We start from the raw sequence: 15,232 nt of genomic DNA on the forward strand, positions 1-15,232 counted from the left end.
TTCGAGACAGGGTTTCTCTGTGTAGCTCTGGCTGTCCTGGAACTTACTTTGTAGACCAGGCTGGCCTTGAACTCAGAAATCCGCCTGCCTCTGCCTCTGCCTCCCGAGTGCTGGGATTAAAGGCGTGCGACACCACGCCCGTCTTAGACTGTTACTTCTTAACTCAGTTTGATGATTCTGTTTGATACCACTGGAAGCACTGACATTTTTCTTCTTTATGTCTCCTTCTTAAATTGACATTCCTTACCTCTGAGTCTTATTTGCTAGGTCAGAAATATAAGTAATACACATGTTAAATTTAAAGAAAGTCAATTTTGCTACAAATGTTTACATTAGATTTTATTAGTACTGCCTCTTAAAACTCTTGAACTTATGTTAGTGTTTTAACCTTTTCTGTTTTTTATAGAGACTATCTTTAAACAATGACATATTTGAGGCAGACAGTGATAGCGACCAGCAAAGTGACACAAAAGAAGATATTTCACCAAGGAAGAAAAAGAAAAAAATAAAGTGCAAAGAAGAGACAAGTCCAGAAGATCTGAGGAAAAAAAGGACAAAAATGGGAAAACTAAAAGACAAGTTCAAGACAGAGCTGGAGAGCACCTCTGAAATATTAGGTTTCGATGTAAAGACGAAGAAAAGAATTTGGGAAGTCAAGGAAGAATTAAAGGACTCCAAAAAGCCCAAAAAGGATGAAATAAAGGAAACCAAGGAATTAAAGAAAGCTAATAAAAGGGCTGAAGTAAGAGATTTAAAGATTAAAATAAGAGAAGATGTCAAAGAGAACCGAAAAACAAAAAAAGAGAGATATATAGAATCTCCGCTGGAGTCTGAATCACCTAATGATTCCCTCATTCTAGAGGATGACAGTGAAGACTTTATTTCTGACAACAGAGAAGAGAATCAGAATGTGAGAAGTGTAAGAGATAAGACAGCACAGGATACAGTACAAGAGGGTATTTTTGAGAAACATCTGGATGACCTTATAAGTATTGAAGAGGATGCTGGTACCCGAGTTAGAAGGAAGAAGACAAAGCCAAGAAAGTTTGAGGAACCAAAAGAGATCAAGAAGCTTGAAAGCACGAATGCCTTTTTAGAAAGGAGAGCAATACCCAAAAAGCAAAGAAACCAAGACAAGAGCATAAGTAACCTAGAGTTAAATAAGTTACCATCACCTGTGTTTGCCCAAACCCTGAAAAGTTCCAGACTGAGTGGGGAAGAGAAGAGCCTAAAGTCCCCTGACTTGGCAGAAGAGGTAAGGTTGGTGGAGAACTTGAAGAGTACAGATATGGTTGGTACAGATTATTACTTGCATGGTTGTTGTATGCAACAACCATGCAAGTAATGTGGTTAGGAACTTTCACAAGGAATGACAAAGGAAACAGTCAAACTAGAATAAAGGGTGACTCAGGTAGTTATTAAATACGGTGGCATTGAGGATGCCTGTGTGTGCTCAAATATTAAGCACCGGAACCCCAAGTTTACCTTTTAGTTTGTGCCTTGTTTTTTTTTTTTTTGTTTTGTTTTCACAAGACAAACCCCTGAGTTATTTTCTTAACAAAAGTCACAATTTTTGTAGATTTGTGCAGCATTTTATAGTCAGGCCTATCAGCTTCATCATCTTACTAATTTCATTTGGGGTATGTATGTTCTCTATTTTAAAAATACTGAGAGTTTGATACAGTGCACCTTGATCTTATTCCCTTCTACTCTTTCCCTGACTTCTTCCAGATCCACTTTTACCTCTCCTTTCACCCAGCTTGTGGGTTTTTGTTTTGTTTTGTTTTGTTTTAGCTTCATCATGTCTAGTTTGTATTGTCCATATACTGAATGTGGGGCCATCTTCAGGTACATGGTAGATTTACCAGTAGCCACACACACCCTTAAAGAAAACCTCCTAAAAACTATCCAATAATCAGCTCCATAGCTCCTTATTTAGGAGTGGAACTTAGTGGCTCCTTTCCCATTTCATGTTAAAATGTTGACTAGCTTGATCTTGTGTCTATCATACTTCCTCCCTGCTCCTCTCTAACAAAATGTCTTACACTATAGCCCAGGCTAGCCTTGAGCTGATCCTCTGGCTCCTCCTTCCTGGGTGTTAGGAGTTGAAGTTACGTTTGGCTTTCACTGTTTTGGGGGGGAGGGCGGTGATAAGATTGATTTGTATGGCTTGGCAGTAGTAGTGCCTGGTGGTAGTACCCACCTGTAATCCAGTGCTCAGGAGGCAGAGGCAGGGGGATCTCTGAGTTCAAAGCCAGCCTGGTCTACAGAGTGAGTGCCAGGACAGCCAGGGCTTCACTAGAGAAACCTGTCTTAAAAAACAAACAAGCCAGGCGTGGTGGCGCACGCCTTTAATCCCAGCACTCGGGAGGCAGAGGCAGGCGGATTTCTGAGTTAGAGGCCAGCCTGCTCTACAAAGTGAGTTCCAGGACAGCCAGGGCTACACAGAGAAACCCTGTCTCGAAAAAACAAACAAACAAACAAATGCACAAAAACAATAAAAGATTTCTAGATTTATTGGTATGAATGTTTTATTTGCATATATGTACATGTGCCACGTGTGCCTGGTGCCCAGAGGGTCCAGAAAAAGGCAGCATATAGCCGTTGCGTGCTGGGAACTGAACCCAGGTTCTTTCTAAGAGCACCAAGCACTCTTAACATCTGCGCCATCACATCACTGCAGCCCCAAGGTAGTTTTTATAGAGTTTAATTTTGTAGCAATTTAGTTTTTATTATATTCACAGTGACATTTTCATATCTGTATATAATGAATTACAAGGTTTTTTGTTGTTATTGTTGTTTTTTATTTGAAATAAGGTCTCACTGCATGACTGAGCTGGCCTTGAATTTATGTTGATCTGTCCCTGCCACCCTAGTGCTAAGATTAAAGGTTTACACTATCATGTAAATGTATATTCAAACATTTTAAGTAATAGATTCTTAAAAGAAAATGGAGAAACAAAGTATTGGGTTTTGGGTTTCATTTCCTATGGCTTAGCATGTCTGCAGAATAATCTTGGTGGCGGGAGGGAGCAGTGGGAGGAACATTGAATAATCAGCTGTGTGCTCAGGCATGTGTACAATATTTTGGTTTGCAAATATTACAGTATCAACTCTTTATCTTTTATTTTTTGTTTTGCATTCATTATTCTTTAGGAGAAAGAGAAAAAAAATGAACCCAAAGGAAAATACCAGAAAAGGTATGATTTGGACAAAGAAGAAAAAGCCAGAAAAGAGCCAAAGGTATTAAAATGTAAGTACAAAAATTAAAATAGTTCCATGTTCATTGTCATTGTTAAAAAAATTATTAATTGATTTTATGTGTATTATGTGTACACCTGGGTGTGTGTGTGTGTGTGTGTGTATATATATATATATATGTGTGTGTGTATGTGTGTGTGTGTTTTTGAGTCTTGCATTAAGAGCAAAATTTTCTTCTTAATACTTTCATACGGGCTTAAGTTTAATTTGGGGGCATTTCAGAGTTCTCTCGTGTCTCAGTGCATATGTGTGGTATATGCAGATGTGTGTGTGCATTTGCCCAGTGCATATGTATGTCTGATATGTTGTAAAGGTTGAATGTCTCTTTTCTGAAATATTTGGGACCAAAAATGTTTCTGATTCCTCTTCCTGGTTCAATGAAATTTATATGTACATATAATAAGATTTTTTAAGAATAGGCCCAAGTTTAAATTCAAATTTTGTTTTATATGTACATTATATGCACTCCTTTGTAATACTATGATGTTTTTAGTGTTCCAGTGTTTTTGAGTCTTGCATTAAGAGCAAAATTTTCTTCTTAATACTTTCATACGGGCTTAAGTTTAATTTGGGGGCATTTCAGAGTTCTCTCGTGTCTCAGTGCATATGTGTGGTATATGCAGATATGTGTGTGTGCATTTGCCCAGTGCACTCAGAAGGCCGGAGGAGGACATGGGATTCCCTGCTCAGTTACTTTTCACTTAGCCACTGCTTCTGAAGGTGTGCTGACAGTTAGCAAGCTCAAGCAATCCACTTGTCCACACTCCACATAGTTCTAGAGTTTCAGATACTTAACATGTCTAGCTTTTTATATTTGGGGTATCTGAACTCAGGTCTCATGATTGCACAAGGCTTCTTACATGTTATGCCATTTCTTCAGCTTTCCTGATTTCAGGTATTTTGTTGTTTTGTTCTTTCAAGGCTGGCCTCAAACTTCCAGAGCCCCACCTGCCTGCCTTTGCATCTGAGATTAATGAGGTGCACTATCATACCAGGCCAGCCATGCACATTTTTTTAATACTTTTTTCCTTACTATGTTAGAGGTGGAACTCAGGGTCTTGTTCATGCTAAGCGAATGCTTAGCTGCATCTAAAGTTGTAAAAGTAGATTTCATTTTAGGTCTAGACTTGGACATGGCAGTAGTGATGCTATCTCAGTGGCTCATACATAAAGTGCTATAAGAACTGCATCTATTTGAACAGTACAGAAAGCACTTATTACATTTCAGAGATTTGTTGGAGATATAAAATACTGTCAAATTAATATCTGGGCAAGATGTTCAGGGTAAACACTGCTGTTACTGAACTACTGTGATTGTGACAAAGGACTACTAAAAGAGGGACTCTCAGTGATCCTTGTCACACCTTACCTTTAGAAAGACACACTAGAGCTTGTGCAGAAGTTGTTTCTGGTGCTGAATGGGGAAAAGAGCATGGTGAAGAGCACTGCCCATGTACCTGATAAAGCTACAAAATTCCCCCAGCCTTTAACTACGAATGGAATGCAAGAAAAACTAGGTATATAGATTAATAATAACATGTGTGCTTACCATACAAGGTCCTACCTAGGTTCTATCTTGAGCACCAAAAAGCTAGAGTGAGGAAGTAGGAAAAATCTGTAAAGTACTAGAGAATTTGGAAGAACTTTTGTTCAGTGCTGGTTACATAGGTTTTTATTACCAGGGATATTGGAAACCAGTACGCCTCGTGCATGAAATAAATAGTAGTTCCATTGAGGAAAAAAAACATGTACTTGAAATTGGCATACAGGATTAGGGAGCTGGTCTGGTAGAGTGTATCCAGCATACACAGGGGAATCAATTACCCCATCCCCCAAAAGGACAGGAAGAAGGAAGGAAGGAAGGAAGGAAGGAAGGAAGGAAGGAAGGAAGGAAGGAAGGAGAAGTTACTCAAGTAGATGTGAATACTTCTTTGTCACAGCTCTCTGGATACTGAACAGCCAAAAGGACTAGTTAAGATGACTTTGTGACTTTGATAGTAAATCTTACTGATACAGAACTAAAGTAAGTATTATTAAAACTACAAAAACCATACTTACTCAATATGAGTACAGATTTTCTTTTGATTGTAACATAAATTTGCGACTTACAGTTAACCATTGACTTATTTTTTAGCATTTAAGGAAATCAGAAATGCATTTGATTTATTTAAAAAAACAACAGAAGAAAAAAATGATGTTCTTGAGAATAATTCAAAAAGAGAAGATGTATCACTGGATTCTAAAATTATAAATGATAACAAAACCAAGGACAAGTGTTCACTTAAAGAAAAAAGAAATACTCGAGATGAGACTGACACTTGGGCATACATTGCTGCAGAAGGGGATCAGGAAGTTTCAGACAGTGTATGCCAGACAGATGAGACGTCTGGTAAGTTTGATTGGCATTGCTCACGTAGTGATTTCAGAATGCGCCCACATTATCTACTTTTCTCTCAGAATATAGTAATTTTATTTGAATCTGCTGAGTAACTTTTAATATTGAAGACTCAAGTCATTCTTTGACATCTAAATGCTCTAAAATTTTCTAATACACTTATAAAGATTTCTGTTTTCCAGCTTGTTTGTTTGCTTTTTCAAGACAAGGCTTTCTCTGTAGCCTTGTCTGTCCTGGAACTCACTCTATAGACTAGGCCAGCTTTGATCTCATAGAGATCTCTGCATCATGAATGCTGGGATAAAGACATGCCACCACCACCCAGCTCAGTTCAATCTTTTATCTTGAGCTTTCATTCCAAAATGATCATATAAAAACTGTGTATGGTGAGTGACACCAGCCCTTAGTAGGTAGTGGCAAGAAGACAGAGACTTCAAGGTCATCCTTAGCCACATAGGGAGTTCAGGATCCTCCTAGCTCTACATCCTAAGTGTTGGAACAGGAGATGTGTACCATCATTCCCTGCTAGGTTTTTTTTTTGTTTGTTTGGTTTGGTTTGGTTTTGGTTTTTCCAGACAGGGTTTCTCTGTGTAGCCCTGGCTGTCCTGCATCTCACTCTGTAGACCAGGCTGGCCTTGAACTCAGAAATCTGCCTGCCTCTGCCTCCCAAGTGCTGGGATTAAAGGTGTGTGCCACCACTGCCCAGGTTGGTTTTTTGGTTTTTTTTGGGTTTTGTTTGTTTGTTTGTTTGTTTTACTGCTGTTTATTTTAAACTTTACAGAAAATAGCTATAAATGAGACTATATTGTAAATGTTATCCTGGGAACATTTCAAGAAGGGAAGGATCTTGTGTAAAATACAAAATACAAATGGTATGGGAAGAAGGAGTTTAAAGGTGTACCTGTAGATAAGTACAAATGAAATAGCTTGATCTTATATGAAATTATTTAATCTGTGAATCTCAAGAAATAGTTTAAAATATTTTTCTATAAGTACATATTTTTTTATTTTGTTGAGACAGGGTCTCAACTACATAGCCCTTGTTGGTCTGGAAATACTGTGTTGATGAGACTGGACCTTCAGCTTACAGAAATCCTCCTGTCTCTGACTCCCAAGTTGATTTATTTGTAAGCGTGTTATACTTCACACCCCTCCCCTTGTGTGTTTATGTGTGTGCATGCACACACGTTGAATGCCTGATGCTCAAGAATGTCAGAAGAGGGCACTGGTTCTGAAAACTGAACCTGATCCTATACCCTCTGTAAGAGCAGCAAGTACTCTTAATCATTGAGCCATCTCTCCAGCCCCATAGTGACTGTAAAAAGTAGTTCAGAATATATAACACTAGATTTTCTAAACCCTCATCTCCAGATCAGTTTTGTATAACAGACTTTTGTGGAAGGATTGTTTTTGTATTGAGATGGGGTCTTGTATGACCCAGACTTCCTTCAGATTCCTAAGCCTACCACAGCAATTGTAACACCATTCCAGTAACTTCCAAGCAACATGTAATACTTAAAAAGATTGCTAAAAAATTTTAAGACATAAGATATGTATGGAGAAAATTGTAAAACATTTGATGCCTAGCTTCTGTGAAGACCTGGGTTTGATACTCAGCACTGTAAAGAACCTATTAAAATCTTTGATTGCTATTTTTATTAATAGAAAAGTGTTTTACACATTTGTCATTTACTTCAAACTGCATCATCCAGTTAGAATAAAACCACCTAGCATTGGCTAGAGATCTGGCATTGGTACAGTGCAGAGTCCTAGCATTGGCTAGAGATCTAGCTCAGTGGTACAGTGCAGAGTCCTAGCATTGGCTAGAGATCTAGCTCAGTGGTACAGTGCAGAGTCCTGGCATTGGCTAGAGATCTAGCTCAGTGGTACAGTGCAGAGTCCTGGCATTGGNGAGTCCTGGCATTGGCTAGAGATCTAGCTCAGTGGTACAGTGCAGAGTCCTGGCATTGGCTAGAGATCTAGCTCAGTGGTACAGTGCAGAGTCCTAGCATTGGCTAGAGATCTAGCTCAGTGGTACAGTGCAGAGTCCTAGTTTCCTCCTTCAACATTATAAAAACAAAATAATTTCCCACAGAATTTACAAATACTAACTCATAAGATTTTTTTTAAAGATTTATTTATTTATTATATGTAAGTACATTGTAGCTGTCTTCAGACACTCCAGAAGAGGGCGCCAGATGTCATTACGGATGGTTGTGAGCCACCATGTGGTTGCTGGGAATTGAACTCAGGAACTTTGGAAAAGCAGTCAGTGCTCTTACCCACTAAGCCATCTCTCCAGCCCTAACTCTAAGATTTATATGAAGATTTCAGAAGCTAAATCCAATTATGTCAGTAGTAATCAAAGTCTACTATATAAACTGTAGCAGTTGGATTGGAAAGATGGCTGCCCCTGTAGAGGAGGCAAGGTCCAGTATCCACTTGGCTTCTCATAGCCATCAATAACTCCAGTTCTGTGGGTTCTTAGACCTGGCCTCCAAGGGTAATGCCTTCATTCGACATAGACATACATACAAGCAAAACACATACATGTGCCTTTTTTTTTTTAAAGAAACCTGTATATACTTGACATTAGGAAGATTATTGTATTGCATTATATTATTATTTTAATTAGTACAACAATCATGTGTCAGACCCATGCCTAGCTGTGAGATGGAGAAAAGTGGCAGATGTCAACAGATTTAAGCTGTTAGAACAAACAAGCTCTTGGTTATTATTTCAGGATAGTAGATTATCCCCACACAAACTCTGTACATGGAAAATAGATCCTTAATAGAATAGGGAGATTTAGGTGCTAGTAGTCCTGAGACTGAAGTTTCTGACCTTGGCATAGGGAAAGATTGTAAATGTATGAGCACACCCAGCCATGTACCACTGCACATGTACGCAAGCCAGGGGACATCTTCTAGGAGTGGTGTTTCTCTTTCCACCATGAGATTGGGGTCAGGCTTGCCAAGCAAAGTGCCTCACCCACTGAGCCCTATCTTACTACCTCAAAAGATTTTATGTATATGGGTGTTTTGTCTTGTTGTATGTCTGCATCATGTGTGTGACTAGAGTTCTTGGCAGCTATAAGCTGCCTTGTGGGTGCTGGGCCTTAAACCTTTGATTCTCTGAAGAATAGCCAGTGCTTTGAACTGATGAGCTATCGCTATAGTTCCCACCAGTTTTTTAATACAAAAGTAAAACAGATGCCAACATATGACTTAGCAAGTAAAATTGCTTGTCACCAAGCCTGATGACCTGAGTTGGTGCCCAGGGCCTACATTATGAAGAACACAGGCTATCTGCTGACATTGTGCTTTGCCATGTGTCCACCACTCACCCCCTCCAGCCCCAGAAGTATGAAAACAGTTACAAGAATAATGTTTGAATCTACTAAAGTCATCACAGCTGTTATTTAATAGGGTGGAAACTCAGAAACAGGCAAAACTTCAGTTTTAAGGGTAGATTGTCACCAACTAATTTTACAGAGGGTGTCATTTACCCAGACTCATGATGTAGATAAGACCATAGAGAGCAGCCAGGGATGGTCACAAGCACATAGTAACATTTGGAATCAGTATGCATCCATCGTTCTTTAGTATATACTTTAGTTTTTTTCTTTTTTATTAAAAATCGAGAAAGTGAAATCTATCATTAGGGCTAGAGGTCTCATTGAGTATGGGGTAGAAATGAACAGTGTTGGGATGAACTGAGCCACAGTGGAAGCCAAGCTCTCATAGCTATAGTAAGCTCTGCTAAGATGGATCTTCTTCTATCCTGTTCTGGTTTCTCTCGGTGCAGTGACTGACATTCCTTCCTCTGTGGCCAGGGTTGAGTATAAGGGATTCCACTGTGACTGAGACCTGGTTATGTACCAAGATTAGGGCTCTCTCTCACTTTGATAATTCTCAGAGCTACTTTAAGCGTGTCCTATCTAGGGCTTATTCTTTTACAGGTTAGTGTGTGTCAAGTAGATTAATTGTATGAATATATTATAAAGGTTAGCTTCATAAATATTAGCTAATTGGATTATAGCCACTGCTGTATATTCATAATATGGCCTGCTCAGAGCTACATAACTGGGATACAGAACCAGGGTATGTAGCACCAAAGCTGTACTATTTCTGTGATGCCATACTCTTGGGATTAACAAAGAGTCAGTTTTAATCTAGAGGACTTCAGGAAAAAAAAAAAAAACTTATTTGCACAGTTTTCCAGATTTCCTTTTTTCCGGTAGGTTATCTTCCTAACATGTATGTAGTTTAGAAATTGATTTTTAGCCAGGCAGTGGTGGCACATGCCTTTAATCCCAGCACTTGGGAGGCAGAGACAGGCGAATTTCTGAGCTCGAGGCCAGCCTGGTCTACAGAGTGAGTTCCAGACAGCCAGGGCTACACAGAGAAACCCTGTCTGGAAAAACCAAAAATAAAATAAAATAAAATAAAATAAAAGAAAGAAAAAAAGAAATTGATTTAAAAAAATATTCTATTCTTGCCATCAAGTATTTCTGGTGGGTTTTTAAATGTTTGTTTTATTTTGCTTTTTCCTTGTTTGTTTTCTTAAATACAAGGACTTGTTGTTTTACTCTGATTTGCTTGGAACACATTGTGTAGGCTAGGTTAGCTTCAAATATGTGACGCTCCTCTGGGCTAGCTGTTTGTTGTTGTTTGTTTATTGAGGCTGTCTCACACTGAGCCCAGGTTAATCTTGCCATAGATAAATCTATTGCCTCAGCCTCTGAAGTGTTGGGATTCTAGGTATGAGCCACCAGTCCCTGCTCTGGTTTCATTTTTTTTATTAAAGTAACATGCAGACTATTTAAATTACCCTGAGCATGCAGATCAAGTATGTGTTGCAGTGTAAGAAAGAAACTCTGCATTCTGGTGTTCAGGAGCCTGAGGGCCATTAGCTGTAGGAGTAGAATGTCAGTAGACATGAGATGGGGCTTTGTTGCCCTGTTGGAGCATTTGGCTTCTAACAGTAAGGGAAGCATCATAAACAATGGCTTGTGTTTGTATATAGCCTAGTTTACACAAAATGACTTCATGTAAATGGTTATAAGCAATGTGTATTTAAAAAGAATAAGACAGAAAGACTTACTAGAGCCTTGGAACATAGCTCAAGTTGGTAGAGTGCTTGCTTAGCATGCTCTAGAGTCCTGCGTTCCAGTTCCCTATGCCATACAACTGACTATGGAGGCACATATGTGAAATTCCAGCACTTAGGAGATAGAAGCAGGCCTATCTTCTATCTTAGGCCTAAGGTCAAAGTCATCCTTATATAAAACACTGCTCCTACTCAAATTTATATTTTACAGTTATAGTTTACCTCTAATGTGTGGATATTTATCATTTGCCCAAGAAATTTTAAATTTTAGCAGTGAAGAAAAGATTCAGTTACATACTGACCTGTGTTAAAAGTATACTTATCAGTCTGGAGAGTTCTTTAAAAAAACAAAAACAAACCAAAGTGGGCATATTATACCGAAAGAACTCTATCTTATTACAGAGATATGTGCACTTCTTTGTTCATCGCCTCTCAGCTCATAACAGCTAGGAAATGGAATCAGCCTGGATGCCCATTAGCTGATGGAGAGAGATGAAAATGTGGTACATGGACACAGCAGAATACTACTCAGCTGTAAAGGAGAATGGGATTTTCATGTAAATAAACTAGCAAGGTCACACAGGCACACTCTCTTTCATATGTTCTAGCTTCAGATCTTGTGGGAGTTTATCACAGGGTACATGCAGAAGCCAGAATAGGAACGAGCCCTTTGTTGGGGCCTGCATTTAGGGAGGTTAGTAGAATATAGATGAAGTGAAAGAAAGAGTGGAAAAACTGAAGGCAAGTTGAAGCAGATACCTGAGGAACCAGGGGAAGGCTCAAAGGAGCTGTTTGGGAGCCTGTGGCTCTACAGTTCAAATAGAAAATACAAGAGGGCGTAGTCCAGTATGTGTGCTATGAAAGAGCAGGGTGGGGAGTACTGCAAGATAAGGTTTAAGCTGAGATGGGGGTGAGAGAGAAGGGGTTGGAGTGGGTTAGCCAAATCAAGGAATGTGACTCCACTAGTTTGTAATCTAATTTAAAAAAAAAAAATTGGAGCTAGGCAGTGGTGCCTATACCTTTACTCCCAGAAGTTGAGAAGCAGAGGCAGGCGGATCTCTAGAGTTTGCGGCCAGCCTGGTTTACATCAAGTTCCAGGACAACCAGGGCTACACAAAGAAACCCTGACTTACTCCTACCCCTCAAATAAGATTTAAATGCAGTATATATAAAAGTTTGTTTAAAATGTGACAAGTTTAATAATGTTATGATTTTGTGAGGTTTGTTTGTTTTTATAGTACTCCATAAGAGTGTACGTTAATGATGCCTTTGTGTGTCCCAGATGGCAGGCAACCGGTATTGAGTTTGGGTATGGACCTGCAGTTGGAGTGGATGAAATTAGAAGATTTTCAGAAGCATCTGGATGGGGAAGATGAGCCCTTTATCACAGCAAACAGGATTCCAAATAGTAAGTGATTTGCACATTGTTTGCCTTTTCCACGAATCTAGATTTATAAAATCTAATGTAACTTTCTTTTTATTATAGATTTGTTGAGGGATGCTGTGAAAAATGGAGATTATATTGCTGTGAAGGTTGCACTGAACTCAAATGAAGAATACAACTTGGATCAAGAGGTACTGGGTTTTTTTGTTGTTTTTTTTTTCCAGGAAAAAAAAAATCTCACAAAGCAGCATGGAAACTAGTGTGACACACTATGGTAATTCAGTCATTTTCCTAGGAAAGTAATACGTGCTTACGTCATTTTAAGTGTGCATTAGAGGTCTTAGAATCCCAGCCCTCCAAAATGACTGGTTTAGTATTATCTACTTTTCTGTTGCTCTAATAAAATGCTCTGACCAGAAGCAACTTGAAGGAAGAGTGTATTTGGGCAATCAGTTCTAGCAGGATAAGAGTCCATCCATCATGGCAGGGAGTCTTGTCAGCACCAGGCATAATGTCAGGAGCAGGAAGTGAGACTCACGTCCTCAGACACAAAGGACAAAGCCGAGACAGCAAGACTGTCTCAAAGCTTATCCCCAGTGGCATACTTGCAAGGCTGCACCAATAAATCTTCCTAGACAGTGCCACTAACTGGAAAACCAGTATTTAAAAACTTAAGTATATGGGAGACATTTCTCACTCAACCCCTGTCTGGGGATTTATCTTAAGTTGCAGTGGTAAGTAGTATAAAAGAACTTCTGTTTTATGTGGCTATTTTTTTATTTTTTAAATTTATTTAAATTTTTATTTTATGTGTATTAGTGTTTTGCCTGGATGTATGTCTGTGTGAGAGTTTCAAATTTTGGAGTTAAAGATGGTTGTGAGCTGCCATGTGGTTGCTGGGAATTGAACCCAGGTCCTCTGGAAGAGCAGCCAATGCTCTTAACCACTGAGCCATCTCTGCAGACCAATGTATATTTTGATCATAGCTCATATATACCAATTGTCCAGCTTTTTATTTTCACTCAGGGTTTTTCATACCTATGTGTGTGAGATTTTTGTTTTTGTTTTTACATGGGAGTGTATTAGAGTCCTTTTCCTCTAGTTTTTAGGTAAACCAATGAATTTTGGGGAAAATTTTTTCTTTTGAAATAGAGTCTCATTATATAACCCAGACTAGCCTTGAATTATTGGTGATTTTATTACCTACATTTCTCAAATAGACCTGGCTCTAGTAATTTTTACATTTACATAGGTTATATCTATTGATGTATTTTATGACTTTTAAGTGTCTCATCTTTACACTAGGTGGTTGGTCTTCTTTTTTGGTTTTTTGCTTTAATGATATGTTTATAGTGTAAAATCTTGTTTTAATCTTTATTTGTTGGTGGGGGAAGTGTATGTGTGAGTTGCCTTCTGCAACTTAAAAGAATTGTTTTTTTTCTGAGCCAGGCTCCTGTAGACAGGCTGTGTAAGTGTATGTGTGAGTTGCCTTCTGCAACTTAAAAGAATTGTTTTTTTTTCTGAGCCAGGCTCCTGTAGACAGGCTGTGTAACCAAGGGTGACGGAGCCCTGACTCCTGAGTGTTGGGGTTATGAGTGTGAGTCTCCACACTCAACTAATGAAGTGTAGGTTTGCCATTCTACCAAGAAAACTTGATCTAGAATTTATTACACGGAATTTACTTAATTTTTGAAAGATTTATCATTGTATGCACTTATGTATATGGGTGTTTTGTCTGCATGTATGTCTAGAAGAGAGCACCAATCCCATGGGACTACAGTTATAGAAGGCTGTGGGGTGCCATGTGGGTGCTGGGAATTGAATTTATAATCTCTGGAAGCAGATGGTACATTTATCTGCTGAACCATCTCTTCAGCCCCTTTAAAATTTTTATTTCAGATATTTAACTTTAATGTGCATGAGTGTCTGCCTAAGTGTATATATATGCACCATGTGCATGCCAGAGCCTGCTGAGATTAGAAGAGGAGTTAGATGCTCCGGAATTGGAGTCACACCTGTGGTCTGTCATCTGAGTGCTGAGAACTGAACTGGGTCCTTTGGAAGAGAAACAAGTGCTCTGAACCACTGAGCCACCCCCAGCCCAGGCCTAAAATGCAATGTTTATGTAGGTCATATTGGACTCAAACTTGCAGAAATCCTTCTGCCCCTGCCTTCCAAGAGCATGAGCCACCATACTTGCTTGCTTATACATGGACGTTGTAAAATTTAATAGAAATACTTATTTTTTTTGAAACAGGATCTCACTATGTATTCCTCACGGGCTTGGAAGGCAGAGAGGTCCACTTGCCTCTTCCTTGAGTGTTGGCATTAAAGATGTTCACCACCGTGCCCGACAGCAACCTTTACATTTTTAAAATTCTAGTAGCTAGGCAGATGGCTTAGTGTATACAGGGCTTGCCATGAAATATAAGGACCTGATTTTGAATCCACATAAGACAAGCACAGTAGCTAGCATCTGATCCCAGTGCTACTAAGACAAAATAGGAAGTAGAGACAGGAAAGATCCTGGAGACTTGTAGGCTAGCTAGCCTGCTATATGCAGTAGTGCAAGAGAAGCCACCTTGTGTTTAACAAGGTTTGTCCTCTGATCTCCACCTATGCCCACTTGTTGTATGTTTCACATACACACAGATTTTTTAAATCCTAGGGCTGGGGATATGGCTCAGTCAGAAAAGTGCTTGCCACACAAGCATGAAGGACCTAAATTTGGATTACTGTCACATATATAAAGATAAAACAGGGTCAATAGCACATATCTGGGAGGCAGAGAAAATAATTTATGCCTTGGGCTTGCAGGCTAGCCAGTTTAGTTGAATTTGATGAAAAACCTTGTTTCAAAAAAAATAGAGTAGAGTGAGGCTGAAGCGATGGTTGAGTGGTTAAGGGTTGCCTTGCAGAGGACCACAGTTCAGTCCCCAGCACACAGAGGGCTCATAAGAGCCTGTGAACTAGAATCCCAGGGGATTGGATGTCTTCTGGACTTACATGCTCATACCCCCACAAAGATACACAGACATAATACAAAATGAAAAATAATAAAAGTGAATCTTAAGAAATAG

General features: G+C 39.1%; 1 protein-coding gene across 1 annotated transcript in view; it reads left to right on the forward strand.

The window, feature by feature from the left end:
- Positions 1-15,232, forward strand: part of Mphosph8 (M-phase phosphoprotein 8) — a 31,901-nt gene that overhangs the window by 7,274 nt on the left and 9,395 nt on the right. The window contains exons 3-7 of the mRNA XM_021182004.1: positions 407-1,255; positions 3,157-3,253; positions 5,396-5,650; positions 12,051-12,176; positions 12,255-12,343. Of these exons, the coding sequence (XP_021037663.1) occupies positions 407-1,255; positions 3,157-3,253; positions 5,396-5,650; positions 12,051-12,176; positions 12,255-12,343 (1,416 nt within the window). The remainder of the gene's footprint in view (positions 1-406; positions 1,256-3,156; positions 3,254-5,395; positions 5,651-12,050; positions 12,177-12,254; positions 12,344-15,232) is intronic.

Source organism: Mus caroli, chromosome 14 (genome assembly GCF_900094665.2).
Source record: "Mus caroli chromosome 14, CAROLI_EIJ_v1.1, whole genome shotgun sequence".
Taxonomy (NCBI): domain Eukaryota; kingdom Metazoa; phylum Chordata; class Mammalia; order Rodentia; family Muridae; genus Mus; species Mus caroli.